Below are 15,894 nucleotides of genomic sequence, written 5' to 3' on the forward strand. Positions count from 1 at the left end.
CTGTAAACTCCCTATTTGACACTACTGACTGATATTATCAGCACCGTGAGTCCTAAACCTTTAACCACAAAGAGCACAGTTTCCAACTGCACGTATCAAACGGAGCCTCTATTTAGCATATTGTTTTATTTCCGTTGTTTCTGCATTGGAGTGTGTGTTGGACCACATGCGGATTCACCGCGTGGAAACAACCCAGCTCATAAATGCACGGCACTAGGATGTACAAGGGGGTGGGGCTGGAGGTTGCGAGCATGCCCGTCCCACCGAGGGCACTGCGGGGTGATTTCAATTAACAGGCGAGGGAGATCAGAAGTCATCCCCGGTCGGGCTGCTGAGGGCAGCGGGCGCCTGTGAACGATGTGCTCTCGTGGGAAGATGGCAGCTCTATTACAGGTGTCCTGCTCAGTAATAGGCGGGTGGCGAGAGGTGGGAGGGAGGGCTGTGAGTTGGCCTGCAGGCAGCAGGGATGCACGCTAGAGGTGTGATAAGAGCCCTGCGCTATCAGCTCCGCTCTCATTCGGATGCTGGGAGCTGGGCAGCGTGAGGCTTTGCGTGCAGTCTTCAGTGCTGGGCTGTGGCCGCTCCACAGACTTCTCACTTCGCGCAGGTGTAGCTCACGGGTGAAGAAACAGTGCTGGGTCGTGTGTACCCTGTCAGACACAACTAAACACGCTCTTGGCGGATAAGTCTTGGGCATTGATGGGTTGACTGCACGGCACGTATCGCCACTGGTTATTTGCTCCCGTGAAAACGCCTGGAGCCCGAGTTCTTTCCTCTGTTACAGAAGTTGGAGCATCGAGCGCTCGCTTTCCTTTCAACACCGCCGCGCTCCTCCTTTTCTCTGCATTCCTTTCTGGCACCAGCGAGTTCGCTCACCGTGGACGGGAAACCCCCTCTGAAGGCTAAGACCCCCAAAGGACAGGCCATGCACGCGGGATGAGTGTCCCCCGTCGCCCCGTGGGGACGAGGGAGGAGCAGGTGGAGACCTGCTCCCTCTACTCCCTGGACTCCAGCGTCTTCTGCAGCGAGCAGCCCCCGCGGTCCCGTCAAGACCTCCCGCCGGACTCCCTGCTCGTCAACGTGGGCGGGCGGCGGTTCGTGCTGTCCCAGCAGAGCCTGGCCGGGCACCCGGAGACTCGCCTCGGGCGGCTGCTGGCGGCGGCGGGCCGCGGCCCGGAGGCGGCGGAGCTCTGCGACGATGCCAGCCCGGGAGAGGGCGAGTTCTTCTTTGACCGCAGCGCGCAGATGTTCGAGTACATTGTGCACTACTACCGCACGGGCAGGCTGCACCTGATGGAGCAGCTGTGCGCCGCCTCCTTCCTGCAGGAGATTGAATACTGGGGACTGGGCGAGCTTTGCCTGGACGGCTGCTGCCGAGACAAGTACTTCAGGCGCAAGGAGTTGAGCGAGGCCCTGGACCTGGGTCCCGCTGCCCAGGAGGAGGACTCCCGGGATGAGGACTTCTCTGGGGCGCTCTGCGCCGCCGCCCGCCAGAGGCTCTGGGACATCATGGAGAAGCCAGGCTCGTCCGCCGCCGCCCGTGCCTTTGGCGCGCTTTCTATGGGGTTTGTTTTGCTCTCCATTGCCAACATGGCCCTCATCTCCCTGGAGTTGGGCTCCGTGGATGCGCCCCTCTCCAGCCTCCTGGAGTACGTGTGCATGGCCTGGTTCACGGCCGAGTTCCTGTTGCGGCTCCTGTGTGTGCGGGACAAGCTCCGCTTCCTGCGCTCCGTGGTCAATCTCATCGACGTGCTCTCCATCCTGCCCTTCTACATCACGCTGGTCGTGGAGCTGGCCTACGGCGGGAGCAGTGAGCTGGAGAACGTGGGCAAGATCGTGCAGATCCTGCGGCTCATGCGCGCCCTCAGGATGCTCAAGCTGGGCCGCCACTCAACAGGTACCGAAGGGGGTGAGCTGGGAACCAAAGCGGGCCCTGGAAGTAATCCTCAAAGTGCACACATTCTCAGCAGCATTTCCTATGAGAAAATGTGGATATTCAATAGTTTACCACACACACGAGGCCCACCAGGAAATCTTCAGAGTTCCCTGGGTACCAACGCAGCTGCTGAATTGTCCCTCCCAATCATGGGGGACATGAGGCCGGTCACATCAGCTGCGCATAGAGTGGTCAGCTTTGGTTATTATACAGCATAGAATCGGTCATGCAGGAGCCAGCGCGTTTTTGTAACTGGGTTGCTTTCTTTGCAAGTCAATGTAGTTTGGTTAAAACTTCTTTTATTGTATATGACATGCGAATTAAGATCACGTAGTATTTGAACAAGATCACAACAGTACCCTGCACTGCAATTGGTGCACCTGCTGCCATAGGTTTATATATTGCCGTCCAGGGATACGGTAAGGATAGAGTCGCATTCTGTGGGGTAGTGGACAGCAAAGAAGCAGAATCTCACGGTGCTCACGCACTTCTTGGACAGGCTCAGTCAGCACACTTCTTAACCCGTTTTGCCCAACCCGCTGTGTCCCACTTTGGGGACAGAGCTTAACGAATGCCCATAACAGGGTGGGGGGCGGGGCGCACATCCCCACTGCCCATGCCCGCTATTACACTAGCTCACGCGCATGGCATCTCCGGTCCTCCAAAGACAACTCATTACAGGCAGTGTTCTCATTTCAGGGAGTAACGCCATGTCAGTATTTGGTACATAACTCGAGGCCATTCCCCGCCTATCGATGCCCGGTAACCAGTCTCATCAGCAGCACTGCAGCTCACTGTTGTGCGACATCCAATAGGTATTTGGACAGAGACTACTATTGGGTTTGAATCATCTTCCAAGTGCTGACAATTAAGACTTAAGTGGTCAAATCACAGGGAGAGCGTCACAAAGTTACTGGTAGTAGGTCTGAGTTCACCTAATTTACAAAGAAAACAGGACGTCAGAGCAGCTACTCTTAACTTTCTTGTGTATCACACACCTTCTCTCTAGGAGTAACATAATGTTACTAGGAATTAGTGAGTGATGAAAGACACACGATTTGTGCCCTTCTGCTGAGCTAACCCCCCACACACCCCACAGCCCTCCATACCCCCCCACCCTCACACACACACCTTTCAAGGCGCCGAACATCGCATACTTAAGCATCATCCTGCATTCTGGGACAATTGGACTTTAGAAGAGGACGTGTGTTAGTGATCTTTTTCTAAAGGAGGGGATCTTGTTGCCAAGTCTTAATTCAGGTAAAAGTTATTCCAGAGGTGATTCCTGAACTCAAAACCCGCTGGCACTGTGGCCAGATCTTGGCCAATGGAGGGTGGCAGAGGGAGGGAAAGGAGCGCAACTGGGCACGTAAGATGTCTTTATTTATTTAAAACTGAATAGACGGGGCCTTTTTAGATACCCACATGTGCATCATACAGTCACAATTACATTTTATACTGACCTGTGTGGTGATCCAGTGCAGTGCCTTTTTAAGTACGCCCACGTGATCTATACTTCTGAGTCCAGCTATTAGTCTGAGTAATGCATTCTGAGCAATTCGTAACTAACGCGAAATACCCTCTCCCAAAGGCGGCATAGAGTGCATTACAGTGGTCCAATTATAAGTCAGCAAAAACATGCATTACCTGGGCGCAGCGGCCTCCAGGGATAAAGGACATCGTGTGTTTGAGTCCCCGCAGTTGGAAACAGCTCCCCTTCTAGTAATTTGAACCTCGGGGGCCAGGGTCCCCCTGCATTCATGATGGTAACTGGTAATTTCTTTGTAAATTGCCACCATAGTAATATGCCCATGATCACACAATGTTGTCACCGAGGAAGCCAGGTTTTAAAATCAGCAACTTACCCGATATGCCAAGTCTCCCTATTAAAGTGCACTGAAGGAACGTGATTTCCGAAATGTACTTTCTGAAAGCGGGCCTCGTGCAGTTCTGCACATGCCAGCGCGTGTGCCATCCCGTGCTTGTGTTCCTCTGTGATTAGGATAGTCAGCTTCCAACCACAGCCTGGTTTCCCTCATTCTGTATTGGGCATGTCTTTTCCACTGAAGAAGGCATGGGACTTTAACTCCCCGTAGGTCTCTCTTACAGTAGACGGCTAGTAATCCAAAAATGGTTCCAAAAGGAAATCAATCAATTCAATTCTCCTCTCTGTGGTTGTCAATTCTTCTTTTGTCACTCTGTCAGGCAAACCATACCAGTCAGTGATTGGTCATTGCTTGTCATAGCCCCTCCGTCTGCACACCTCCTGACAACACGTGCCACTTAACCAACACACACATGCTGCAAATGTAAACGTCTCATAACCGCACTGGACACATACATGGATAGGCATCAACACCTGTGTTGCATTAGAGTCTGTCCACGATCCGAGGTAGATGTTGTGCACAGTAACCATGGCTACACTGAGCGAGGGTGTGGGGGGGGGGGGCTACTTGTGTTTCACCTTTTACCACTCAGCTGCATTATATATATATATAGGACTGGGGAACTGTGAGCCTTGTACCATCTTTTTTATGATCTTTTGGAGGAAAGTTGTGTGTATTGTGGAGGATTGCAACTTGAACTGAATTATTGAAGGGTGTGGATTGGATGCCACAAGGATCGGGATTTTTGGTTTTGGAGCGAGTATGTTGTTGTGATTTGTCAACTTTATTGATTATGAAGCATATTTTTTGTGTTTTTTTTTTCTAATTGCTTGCTTTATTAAGATTGTGTTGGAAACGTGTCATTGTATAGCTGTGAACCGGGAAATATAGGACGCAGTTAACTTATTTCCTGCAGACGATTTTATGCATTGCTGCTTGGTTCCCCACGAACCTTCAGACTAAGGGCTCAGGGGGGCAGCATCAGGTCTCGGGCAACCCTACTGCTGCTTTCCATAAGTGGGTGCGCATTATGCAAGCATACACAATCGAGTTGGATTGGTGTGAAAACGCCCTTACATGTTGACGCTTTTATAAGCAGGGAGTTTGCCTAGTGCAGTTTTCTGAGGTCCGAGATGGCGATGTACAGCTCTTAAACATTTCACATGTGAAAGTTGACTCTTCCACCTTGGCTGTTACTTGTTAAGAATGAAGCTTCATCCCATCCACCATTATTGCAGATCATACTTCTTCTGAGTAAGGAAGGCAGTACGTATACATGTGCCTGACTTTTTAACCCTTTCCCTTTCATGGTGTTTGTGCAGGTAAAAGGGATCAATTACAAATACACCGTTTTTGGACATGAGGTAGGGTAGTTCCCTCATCTGATCATAATACATGCATGACATATATTGTAAGGTAAACCTAAATCACAAAAAGTCCTGTGACAGAAACCCATCTCTCTATAAGGGGTACTCTCTGCACTTTTTTTCAAATTGGTACGAACAGGCAAAGGTGATACGATAATGATATGATAGGTTATTTATAACGCGCTTAATACCCAGAGGTTTCTAAGCGCGGACGCGGGGATCGAACCTATGCTGTTCCGTGTCGTCTTGCTTCCAAGGCAAGCACATTGCCCGGGAGCTACCCTCCCGTGGGTTCCGCATGAATGTGTTTATTGCCAATCACTCGTTCTCCATATGCTATACCGTTAAATAAATTGGTGCGAGTTCTTACACATGGGTTGGATTCTGGTCAGATGAGCGAGTGACTTAATCAATGATATTCATCGAGTGGTCACATGTGTAATTAGGTTGTGCAAAGTGTACAGACACACCAGAAGCTGGGAGGTGAAATGGGCACCTCCTAGGAACAGTGACATACAACCTGAACATGTAATGAGTGTTAGGAAGAATTTTAATGTCTGTGCTAATTCCATTCAACCTTAGAGACCACAGCTCTTTTGCTTGACTTAGGACTTTTTAATTATTCTAACCCTGGAGTGAGTTAGACCCTTTTCTCACCACCTCATGTGTTTTTACCTGATTTGGATTTTGTGTTTTCACTATTTTTGCAGACTGACATACTCCATAGGCATCTGCTTTTTTATGCTGACACACAGCACATTCAGTGCAGTGTCACTGAGAAATCCTTCAGATTTCTCTTAAAGTTTGGATACCTTTACTTGGGTAAACTACAGTTGCCAAGAACAGTAAAGTGAAATTGACTTCACTTACCTTTTCTCTTTGTGAGTCCAACACACACTGTCTTATGTGGAGTGCTGTGGGGTTACTTAGTAGCCCTTATCCTAGATTCTCATGTAACATTTTTTGTTACCCCCATCACTTTAAATGGCTGGTCGCAGTGGTTTACTTTTTTTTACCATTGTGCTTTTCTGCCGCAGGCTGAACACTCAGCTGCAGTACAGAACCCATGGGTGACAATTTTATTAAATGGGCCCCTGTCTTCTTTTTTCGCCAATTTCCATTTGTGAGGTCTGTCTTGGGTTTTCCTCTGTGCGTTGAAACAGGATTGAGCCCTTTGTCTTGCCTTTGGTGGGCTTCAGGGCTCCAGTGTGTCTGTAATGATAGGATGTGAGGCAGGGTCCCGAAACTCCCCTGTCCTTTGTCTGTTGGAATGCCTGAATGCAACAAGTCCTGGTTTTTTCGCTGTTTATTACACAGTCACACTCAACTCAGGGAGTTCCTTTCCCCCCAATGAATGTGGTGCACAATAATCACTATGATTTTTATTCGGTTCAGTTTGGTAAGGCTTCCAACCCGTCTCGCATCCAACCCCAACAAATACCCGATGCCACAATGGACTAGGAACCAGGCCGGTATGTATTAAGAATATAGATATTTATTAATTTATTTAAACCAGATTTGATAAACAGACTAACATCAGCCACCAGTGCTGTGGCAACACAAGAACAAAAATGACTTCCGTAAAGACACACACACACAGATAATGCTGAGATATGCAGTCGCAATGTATTTTTAAAACACTGACCAATACAGAAAAAGAACAATTCAACACAAACAGTGATTGCTGATTTGGTTATAATACGTTTCTCCCAGAAACCCCCACCCTCCAAACATCAATAAGATTTGACCCCTCTGAATTGAAGGCCAGTGGCAGAGAGTGGGAACACAATGGGAACATTGTTTTAGGATTCTAATAAAATGCACTCTATGGAAAAAGGGATTCAAGGGGGGAAATCGTTTGTTCTATGTCTTGCCACAGATGCAATATGAGGGACAGAAAAAGCAATGGGAAAATTCGTTTTGCCACACCTAAAGGAACAGGCATGGCTTTGTGGTTTTGGTCAGAGTGCAATAGGAACAAAGGGGCAATTTTGTTTTGCACCCTGCACATGCAAAGGCACTACCAGGCTTCAAACTTCTGATTTAAAATGAAGGGGCTCAATGGAGAATTTTGTTTTGCACCCTGGACACTCGCGTGAAAATAGGGTTTGGGGATTCATTCTTTTGTCAAATCTTTGTCTATACCAGCTCAAAACAAACTGGGATGATCTTGTTTGTTTCAAATACCAATACAATTCATATTGTGATTTCTAGAGGGAAATTAATTGATTTACTTTAATTAAATACACTAAGTATCTACGCAGAAAAACAGGATATTTTTCTATGGGGATATAACTAAAACAGTACTTGAAAAATGCAAGGCCTACACAATCTATGGCTTTGGGGATAATTCCTGTCTATAGGCTACTGGTTCCTGTCTCCAATGCAAGATTTAGGCCTCTCTGCTGGGATGTTTCTTGCAAGAGTTCAGCAGCAGGTTACCTCCCGGAATCAGTGAAAAAGCCCAGTTCTAATGCAAACTGGTTTACTTATAGGGCAAATGATATCACAAATTTGTCATGATTCCCACAAAAGGGATTGGTTGGTTTTCTCTAACCACCTGCCACCTGTGTGCTAATAGGACAAGGAGATCAGGGTTGTGATTTCGGACATGTGTGGGAGGAGAAAGCTTCATCATCCCAAACTGACAGTGGACTCGGCATGTTTAAAACTAAAAATAATCTAATCAACACGGCAAGCACTCTAATTTTTTAAATCTTTACAGCATGAATATATTTTTAAGAACTACATTTAAAGGCAAATCAGATGATGTTAATCTGATGTTGGCACACCCTTCCTATGCAGAGATACAGTTTTTCTTCATTTACTCAGGAGATGTATCAGTGGAAAAAATGCCACTTCATAGTTCTCATGTTACTTATTTCCTTCACCCTCACACCAACTTTCAAATCTCTCGGAATCAAGGGGCGGCCCAAATAAAATTTTCATTAATAACTTTAGTTATGTTTATCACAAAAAAATCGATGGTTGTGACTTTCCTTTATTCTCTTAAGTTGCATTACCCTTAGCATGTGACCAAGCAGAGGCTGGCTCATGTTTATTTTCACCTCCCCCTTCCAGGCCTGTGAGGCCCTGATAGCAACTCTAATAGACATTATATGGGAATTGTGACCTCAAGGTCACTTCTGCTACAAGAACAGGCATGGCCTTATCAGTCCTTACCGTAGTTTATATCTAAGCAATGTATTTCATTCTATATTGTTAAGTGTTGACCTTGATTGATGGTTGACACCCATTCCCCTCTCCCCAGGATAACAGAGGAAAGGTCTTGGAGGTTAAGTTTCATATTTGGAGAAATGACCGGCTCATATACCCTGCAAGCAATGGCCTTTTAAACTCACACACAGTGCAATTATACATGACATCTTATAAGGCACCTGGACCTTGTCCATATGTATTATGTTTCTTTAATTTCACAGTATCAAAATACATGAGTATCGCTTCTGGATTGTCCATACGTATAGGGCAGTTGTATGAGAAAACCATGCTCAAACTTTGAAAGTCTAGCAAGCATGTTTCTCTGCATACTGTCATTTTGATGAGGGAAAAACAAAAAGGAAATTATTTTATTTCTTGTAAATGCAAGGAGCTTGATTTCACTTTAGATGGCTGGAGCACAATCTGGTATTAGATTGAAGATAATTTACGCACTGCTGTCTCTTTTTTAGTAAAAGTGCAGCTCACCATGGATGGAGTAAAATGGCATTATCAGCCACATGTCTCTTTCTTTTCCTTCCTGAAATGCATTGTGCATGTCTTTGCACTTTTGATTCAAACCCACTTTCTTTCTTTTAGATTTTAGGCCTGTTTTTGGTCCAATAGGCCTCATGTCTGACACCACCATTTCTGTGCTGGCCTTACATTTCAATGGGCATTTACAAATCACTCTGACCTCTTTATTTCTCACCCTCACAGGCTATTTTTCACCCAACAATTGGCTGGCTGGCTGTCCCTTCAGGACATCCACCCTGCTGTGTGATTGACAGCCTAGGTTGCGCATGAATGGGAGAACCCTGCTTAAAAGGTGAGGGCTTTGGTACTACAGGCAGAGTCCACGACTGGGAGTAACACCCGATGAAGAAACCATGAACTAAGCTTGCTGCAACCTCCTGGACCTTTGCATTTCCAAGTGAAGCCCTGCTGCTGTGCTGATTTCCCTTTTCACTTAGAGGAGCTCTGGATGGAATGACTTAACCTTGGGTTAGTGAGACCAACTAACCCTGAGACAAACTCCACTTCACCACCATCCCCAACTTGCTGTGCTTCTTCGTTGCTGCGAAATCCCAATCTCAGGGGCCGAGTGACCGTAGTTGAGTTCAATGCCTGCCGTGGAACGGATGTGGCTAGAAGCTCCAGTAGTCTCCTAAGAACCCTTCAGAAGCAGGACCTCCAGATCCGTGGTCCCCTCACCAGAGTGCAGGACCAAAGGAGTGATGGAAATCCAACTGGTGTCCAAGATCCGCATCAGTGCTGTTTGCTAAGCGCTGAAACCGTAACGTGCCGCTGAACCAAAAAAAATTTCTTAGCTGCCGATGACCTTCTGAGTACTGCTGCAGGAGCGCTCCAGACATCCTCCCTCTTGTCCCCATGGCTGAGGCTCAGGAACCAGGGTCGGCAATGCTGTAGCAAGACAGAATCCAGCTTTACCACTCTTCTTCTAACCAGAGGTACTCTTTAGGCTTGGGGTACATACCTTATTGCCTTTAGCCGCGCTTTCCACACTGGGGAATTGCCTTGGCCTACCTTTTTTGAGTTGATTTCAACTCTCTTCTCACAGGCTTAACAGCTTGTGACCCTACACGTGATTTTTCTGAACTCTCTAACTTTGTACAAGACTTTTTTCCAAGAAGTGCATCAGATCCATAGACTGTGTTAAATTACGTTGGCTGTCCTGGTTGCCCAAATGCACTCTTCTTAATCCACTGACTTTGATACTGTTTGTCCCTCATAGGTGGTAGCTTGTTGTATACTGGTAGTGCTAGGAAAGGCTTTCTAGTCTTTTGCCTCCCTAATCCTTTCCTTTCTGCACCTCAGAGTCTACAAAAGTGTATTGGTGTGATATATAAATGCAAATACTATCCTTGTGTTTGAAATCACCTCAGGGTGTAGGAGTAGTGTATGAAGTATATCCAAATATTATCCACTGGCTTTATTTGACTCTGAAAAGTAATTTTAAACAGTATTTGAATTGTTACAACAAATCGCATTTTTAAAGAAAGCTTATGTAAAACTGACATTATATAAATAAATAACTATTTATAAATGAAACCTTGAGTGTGTCACTTGGCTACTTGTATTAACGGATTTCATTTGCACAGATCTACAGCTCACAATTACCCCTCTTGAGATACACCTGGCTGCTCAGTCACACTACCAACTTGTGTAGTACAGATGTACACCAAAAGGTGGATTACCTAATATCTAGCAGATAAGTGTTGTGTAGTCTCACACAGTGTGACTGCACCAATTCTTACCTAACAATGAGCACTCAGGGAAATTGTGTAGCAGTTTCACAAGTTATCTTCCTTTAGCACACCACTGGCCTTAGGATATTTCATTATTATACAGAGGTCTGTTGGCACCTAGGACCTCAACAGTATGGAATGGTACTGGTCACAGAAAGTAAGATGCTAATCAGGAAAGACTTCCAGGCCAAAATCCACCTGACACAAGTCAGTTTATGTAATTGAAAGTGTGACAACACAACAGATCTTAAACACAAGTCAACTACATGAGTTCACCAGCTCATCAGTCAGGTTTTATTGCAATTAATACAGCCTCTTGTTAAAACTCATTGGTATTACTAATGTTCTATCATACCTGATTGGCTTGCCATAACATCCTATACTCTAGATGCCAGGTGCACTTCCATATAATGCAATATATTGACAAAGGAAAAGCTTGCGCTATTATCAGAAAACTAAGTTATAGCCATATATGCTTTAAGAGAAATAAATGTGCTAAATTTTCTTTTCACTGCTTGGTCCAAACATTAACGAGCAAAACGTGAGAAAATAGCCAGTTTTTCAGATCTGGCACAAGATAGCTTAGCCCATTGCAGAAAAGCCTCTTCTCACAGATGGCATTTTTACGCTTGATCTGTGTTGTAAGGGGGGGGGCTTTTTAAATACTGGTCTGAACCCAGAACAAAATTTGGAGCCTGAAAATAGTTGGGGAAAGGTATAGTTAATTTGTATCACGGCCTCTGTCCTACAGATGCTCTTGTTATGAAAATTACAAAGGGCAATTGCCCAACCATGTCACCAGGAAGATGCCCTCCAAAATATGTCACACTATATTTTATTTAATGTCTTTTATTTTTTATAGTGCAACCCTATCTTGAGAACAGTGGAATGCATTACAGCATGTGGAAACCAGTGCTGGCTATGGGATTTCTGGACAGTAGTACGGCACTGTTGGTACAAGGGTGGAAACATGTGGATTAAGTGATTCAGGCAGTATTGATGGAAGAGCCCCATTTTTAGTTTTTTTCTGCAAGTTTAGGATGGTGGCAGCATTCCAACTCTGGGGGATAAAGCTTCTGTGTGTCAGAGCAAAGCAAAAGATAAACAGTTGGCTGTTCTTCTATTTGCGGGCTAACTTTGATTCCAAACGTTTGATAGATTTGCTACATGAGGCAGGAGATCCTCGAGAGATGTCTAATTTAGATGACAGTTATGTTAGCGTGCCATTGAAGACTGCTTTATAGATGATACAAGAAGTTTTGAATAGGACCCTCGCAAGGAGGGGGAGCCAGTGAAGCCCACGCAGTGAGGGAGAGATATGGTTGAATTTTCCAGTGCCTGTAATGAAGCATGGGGGGGCCTGCAGTGTGATGGACCGGCTTCATGGGAGGCAGATGCTTGTCTGGGAGCCCACTAAAGAGGGTGTTTCCCCCTTTACTTTGGGAGATCATGATAGCTTAACCACAGTGTGTCAGATGTACGGGGGATGAAGGGTTTGATTTGCAGAGTGTGGAGTTTTGTAGCTCGACCATTTGGGCTTTCTTGGCCATTTGCCAAGGAGTGGCTGCTGTTGATAATGAAGCAAAGGCATTTGGCTGAGTCCAACTGCTGCAGGGAATCCCTTGAGTTGCAAATCATCAAGCCACTTTTGGAAGTGCTGTTGTTTGGCAGGGGTACCAATGAGGACAAATTCAATCCCGGTGGGGTTAAGCTGAAGGTAGGCATTCGACATCCAGGTTTGGAATGTGGGTAGACACTGAACGAGGCAGGTGCTATCCTAGGGGACTTCGGACATGAGGTACAGCTAGGTGTTGTCAGTTTACAGATAAATTACTATGTTGGGAGCTTTTTGTAAAATTCCCAAAAGTTCAATTTAGAGATTAAAAATTATTGGGGAGAGAATGATACCTTGGGGGACCCCACCTGTGACTGGGGTTTGTTTAGAGCGTATGTTGAGCGGACGACTGTATGTAGCGGATGAATGTATGTAGAGCAGACGAGAATATGTAGTGCGGAAGGGGGTGTAGAGCAGACGAAGGTGTGGAGCATACAAGTGTGTGGAGCGGATGCCTGTGTGAGTGGATGCCTGTGGGGAGCGGATTCGTGTGTGGAGCGGATGAGTGTATGTTGAGCGGTTGAGTGTGTGGACCGGATGAGTGTGTAGACCGGATGAGTATGTGGACCGGATGAGAGTGCGGACCGGATGAGTGTGTAGATCGGATGAGCGTACAGAGCAGATGAGCGAACACAACGGATGAGTATACAGAGCGGAAGAGTATACAGAGCGGATGAGTGCATAGGCAGACAGGAGTACATGCGCGGGGTAGACTGGAGTGCATGCACGGGGAGGGCGGGAGTGCATGAGTGTGGAATACATGAGAGCATGCGTGAAGCACACTGGAAAATGAGGGATAGACTAGAGCACGCAAGGTGAACTAGAATGCGCGAGTGTGTCGAGCAGGCAGGAGTGTGTAGGACAATCTTGAACGCCTGAAATGAATAAAATGCATAGAACGGACCTGATCGCATAAATTTCGTGACGTACATAATATGCATTGGTATGCGGGAACATTTGAAAGAACGTACATCATACCACACCCCACGCCTACTCTCTTCTTTACACCACCACTCAAATAGAACACAGGGATACTATGACACCATTCGGTATAACTGTTCTCATATCAACATCTCCCGCTCACTCCCCATCACTCTAAGTAAACACTGCTGGTTTAACACCCCCAGCCAGGCCTAACGCAGCCACACTCGAGCTGGATAAATTCTGCCAGAGCGAACACATTCTCCTGACCTCTCAACCACCACACCTACCGCTAAGAAGCAGCTACCACATGATCTCCGCACCAGCTGCACACATACCTGGTGCGCACACGCACCTTTTGACTCTCTTCACTCTCTATACTGACCCGAACTTCGGTTCCCAAGGGCGTTCAACCTACCAGCACCTTCAGACCATACCAATGGTATATAAGGCGCTATATAAATGCAAAATAACAATAACAATAACAAAGATCTGAACATTCACATCTGTACGGCTTGGTTTCTGCTGAATGGGTATGAATGTAACGTTTTTGGGATGGTACTTGAGGAGCCCTGATGGGCGACAGAGTTGAATGTAGCTGAGGGCTCTAAGAGGACTAGGAAGCATGAGTCACCCTTGTCAATGAACTACAATGCATCATCCACCACTTGAATGGTGGCAGTCTTGGTACTGCACCTGGGGCAGAAACCAGACTACTAGTCATGGAGGAGGCATATTTGTTCAGTTTTACAGTGTAGGCCAGCTCTGAACATACGATCCACGCACTGTGGCTGAGAAGTTAACCTTGAAGGGCTTCTCTGTCGTTGGAGTTTCAGGCAATTCGGGCAGGGCTTCAACAGTCGTCCAGGAGTTGCAGCAGCCCTCTTCTTTCAGCTCATCTTCGGTTCTTTCGTTCCAGTGGTCGACTCTGCTTTCTAAGTCCCAGAGACCTGCTTTTAAACAGTTTTCCCCCCATTCATTCAGCCTGGCTGTCACTCAGCCAGCAGGGAGGCCAGCATTCCTTGACGGACAGTCAGCCAGCCAATAACATCAGAGTGCATTGCGGTCTCCTAGGAGACTAAGCACAGGGAGTTTTGGGCACCTCCCTCACATCCTGTCCACCCCAGACACTCTGGCAACAGAGGAGGGCTTCAGCACAGAAGCCCGCCTAAGGGCACGAACAAAGGGACCAAACCTGGTTTGGTACGCAGAGTTACACACAAGAAGGACTTTTCCTAAAAGAAATGGCAAAAAGAGATGACGAAGTCTGTTTTTACAGATAGGTCTGGGGTGCCATATTGAAAAACATGGCTGCCCCTGATTTTCAGCTACCGTTGTCAGCGGTCGCGAGTTGATCTAAACCATTGCCACCAGCCATTTAAAATAGGAAAAGGTAACATTTTACTGTTTCGTGAGTGTTCTGACTCAGGGGAAGCTAAGCAACCCCTCCAGCACTCTGTAGTAAGATAGGGTGTGCCGGGTCAGTAACTTCAAAGAGACTAGTAAAGTCAATTTAACTTTACATTCCCTGGGAGACAGTAGTCAGTCTCAGGGAAGGTATTTTCACCTTGGGGAGTCTGAAAGACACGTCTATGCCACTGCACTGAAGGTGCTGTGTGACACATAGAAAAAGATGATGCCACTGGAGTTGCTTTAAAAACTCCATAACCAAAGAGCACAAAAGTAAAACATACTGAAAATGAAAAGTTCAAAGCCCCAAAATATAGCAAAAGAGCTGGAGGGCTCTAAGGTAGAGGGATTTTAGCACTTGTGTGAGAAATCTCCCTAACACAGGACAACATCACTGCTGGCCCCCTGGGACTCTCCCCCCTTCCGGGCTTCCACAAAAACTGTGGGAATCTTTAACCGTTTGGCTTTCTTAATCATTTTGCATTGAGGGAGTGCCCTCTTCTGACATAGCTCAGACAGATGGCTTGCTTTTAATCTTGCTGCAGCGATGATGTCCAGGTCATTGTAGCAAAAATGCCTGTCAGTGTTCAGCTGTTAACTGCACAAACATTTATTTTAGAAGATTATGCTGTAAGCACAGTCTCTGTGAAATCCTATTCAGCTGTCACCAGTGTGATGAAATGACTTCTACTTGGCAGTATAAGGATGAGTAGTGGCTAAACTGCTTTCTCAGCCACCACACTTCTATAAACCAATAGTCATTCCAATCATAAAGTTAAAAAAGCTAACACATATACCTTCTTGGCCTTTTGTGGTAACCTGGGCTGAAGGAAGGCTATACTTTCTGTAGGGGTGTGAATGAGAAACTGTAGCAACCCAAACATCAATAGTACACAGTTCCAATATAAAAGAATATCCAATCAAGTTTCTATAAAAATATATATTTTTATAACACAAATTAATTGTACACTAAACTTTCAAAATACTATAAAAACACTGCCCTTGTAAAAATAAGACAAAGACATGCAGAATGTAATGATGCAGCACCCTGGATACTTAACAGGGAGGAAAAACAGGCAAGAATTTCCAATCATGGTGCTGTAAAAATATATCTTTTAATTACCGTTCATTCTTTGGGGCCCCATGGGCAGGGACACTTTAATGAACATGAATCCAAGTTTAGAGTTCAAGCTGCATTAGATGGAGTTTGAACCGGGTTTGGGTGCTGCGAGCCCTATTGGTCCAAGTGACGAGCAGGCATCAAGTGTGCTCA

General features: G+C 46.1%; 1 protein-coding gene across 1 annotated transcript in view; it reads left to right on the forward strand.

The window, feature by feature from the left end:
• Positions 1-368: 368 nt before the first annotated feature.
• KCNV1 (potassium voltage-gated channel modifier subfamily V member 1) overlaps positions 369-15,894 on the forward strand; it is an 86,668-nt gene continuing 71,142 nt past the window's right edge. The window contains exon 1 of the mRNA XM_069621525.1: positions 369-1,897. Coding sequence (XP_069477626.1) covers positions 937-1,897 — 961 coding nt within the window. The 5' untranslated portion in view covers positions 369-936. The remainder of the gene's footprint in view (positions 1,898-15,894) is intronic.

Source organism: Ambystoma mexicanum, chromosome 5q (genome assembly GCF_040938575.1).
Source record: "Ambystoma mexicanum isolate Mex_15411 chromosome 5q, UKY_AmexF1_1, whole genome shotgun sequence".
Taxonomy (NCBI): Eukaryota; Metazoa; Chordata; class Amphibia; order Caudata; family Ambystomatidae; genus Ambystoma; species Ambystoma mexicanum.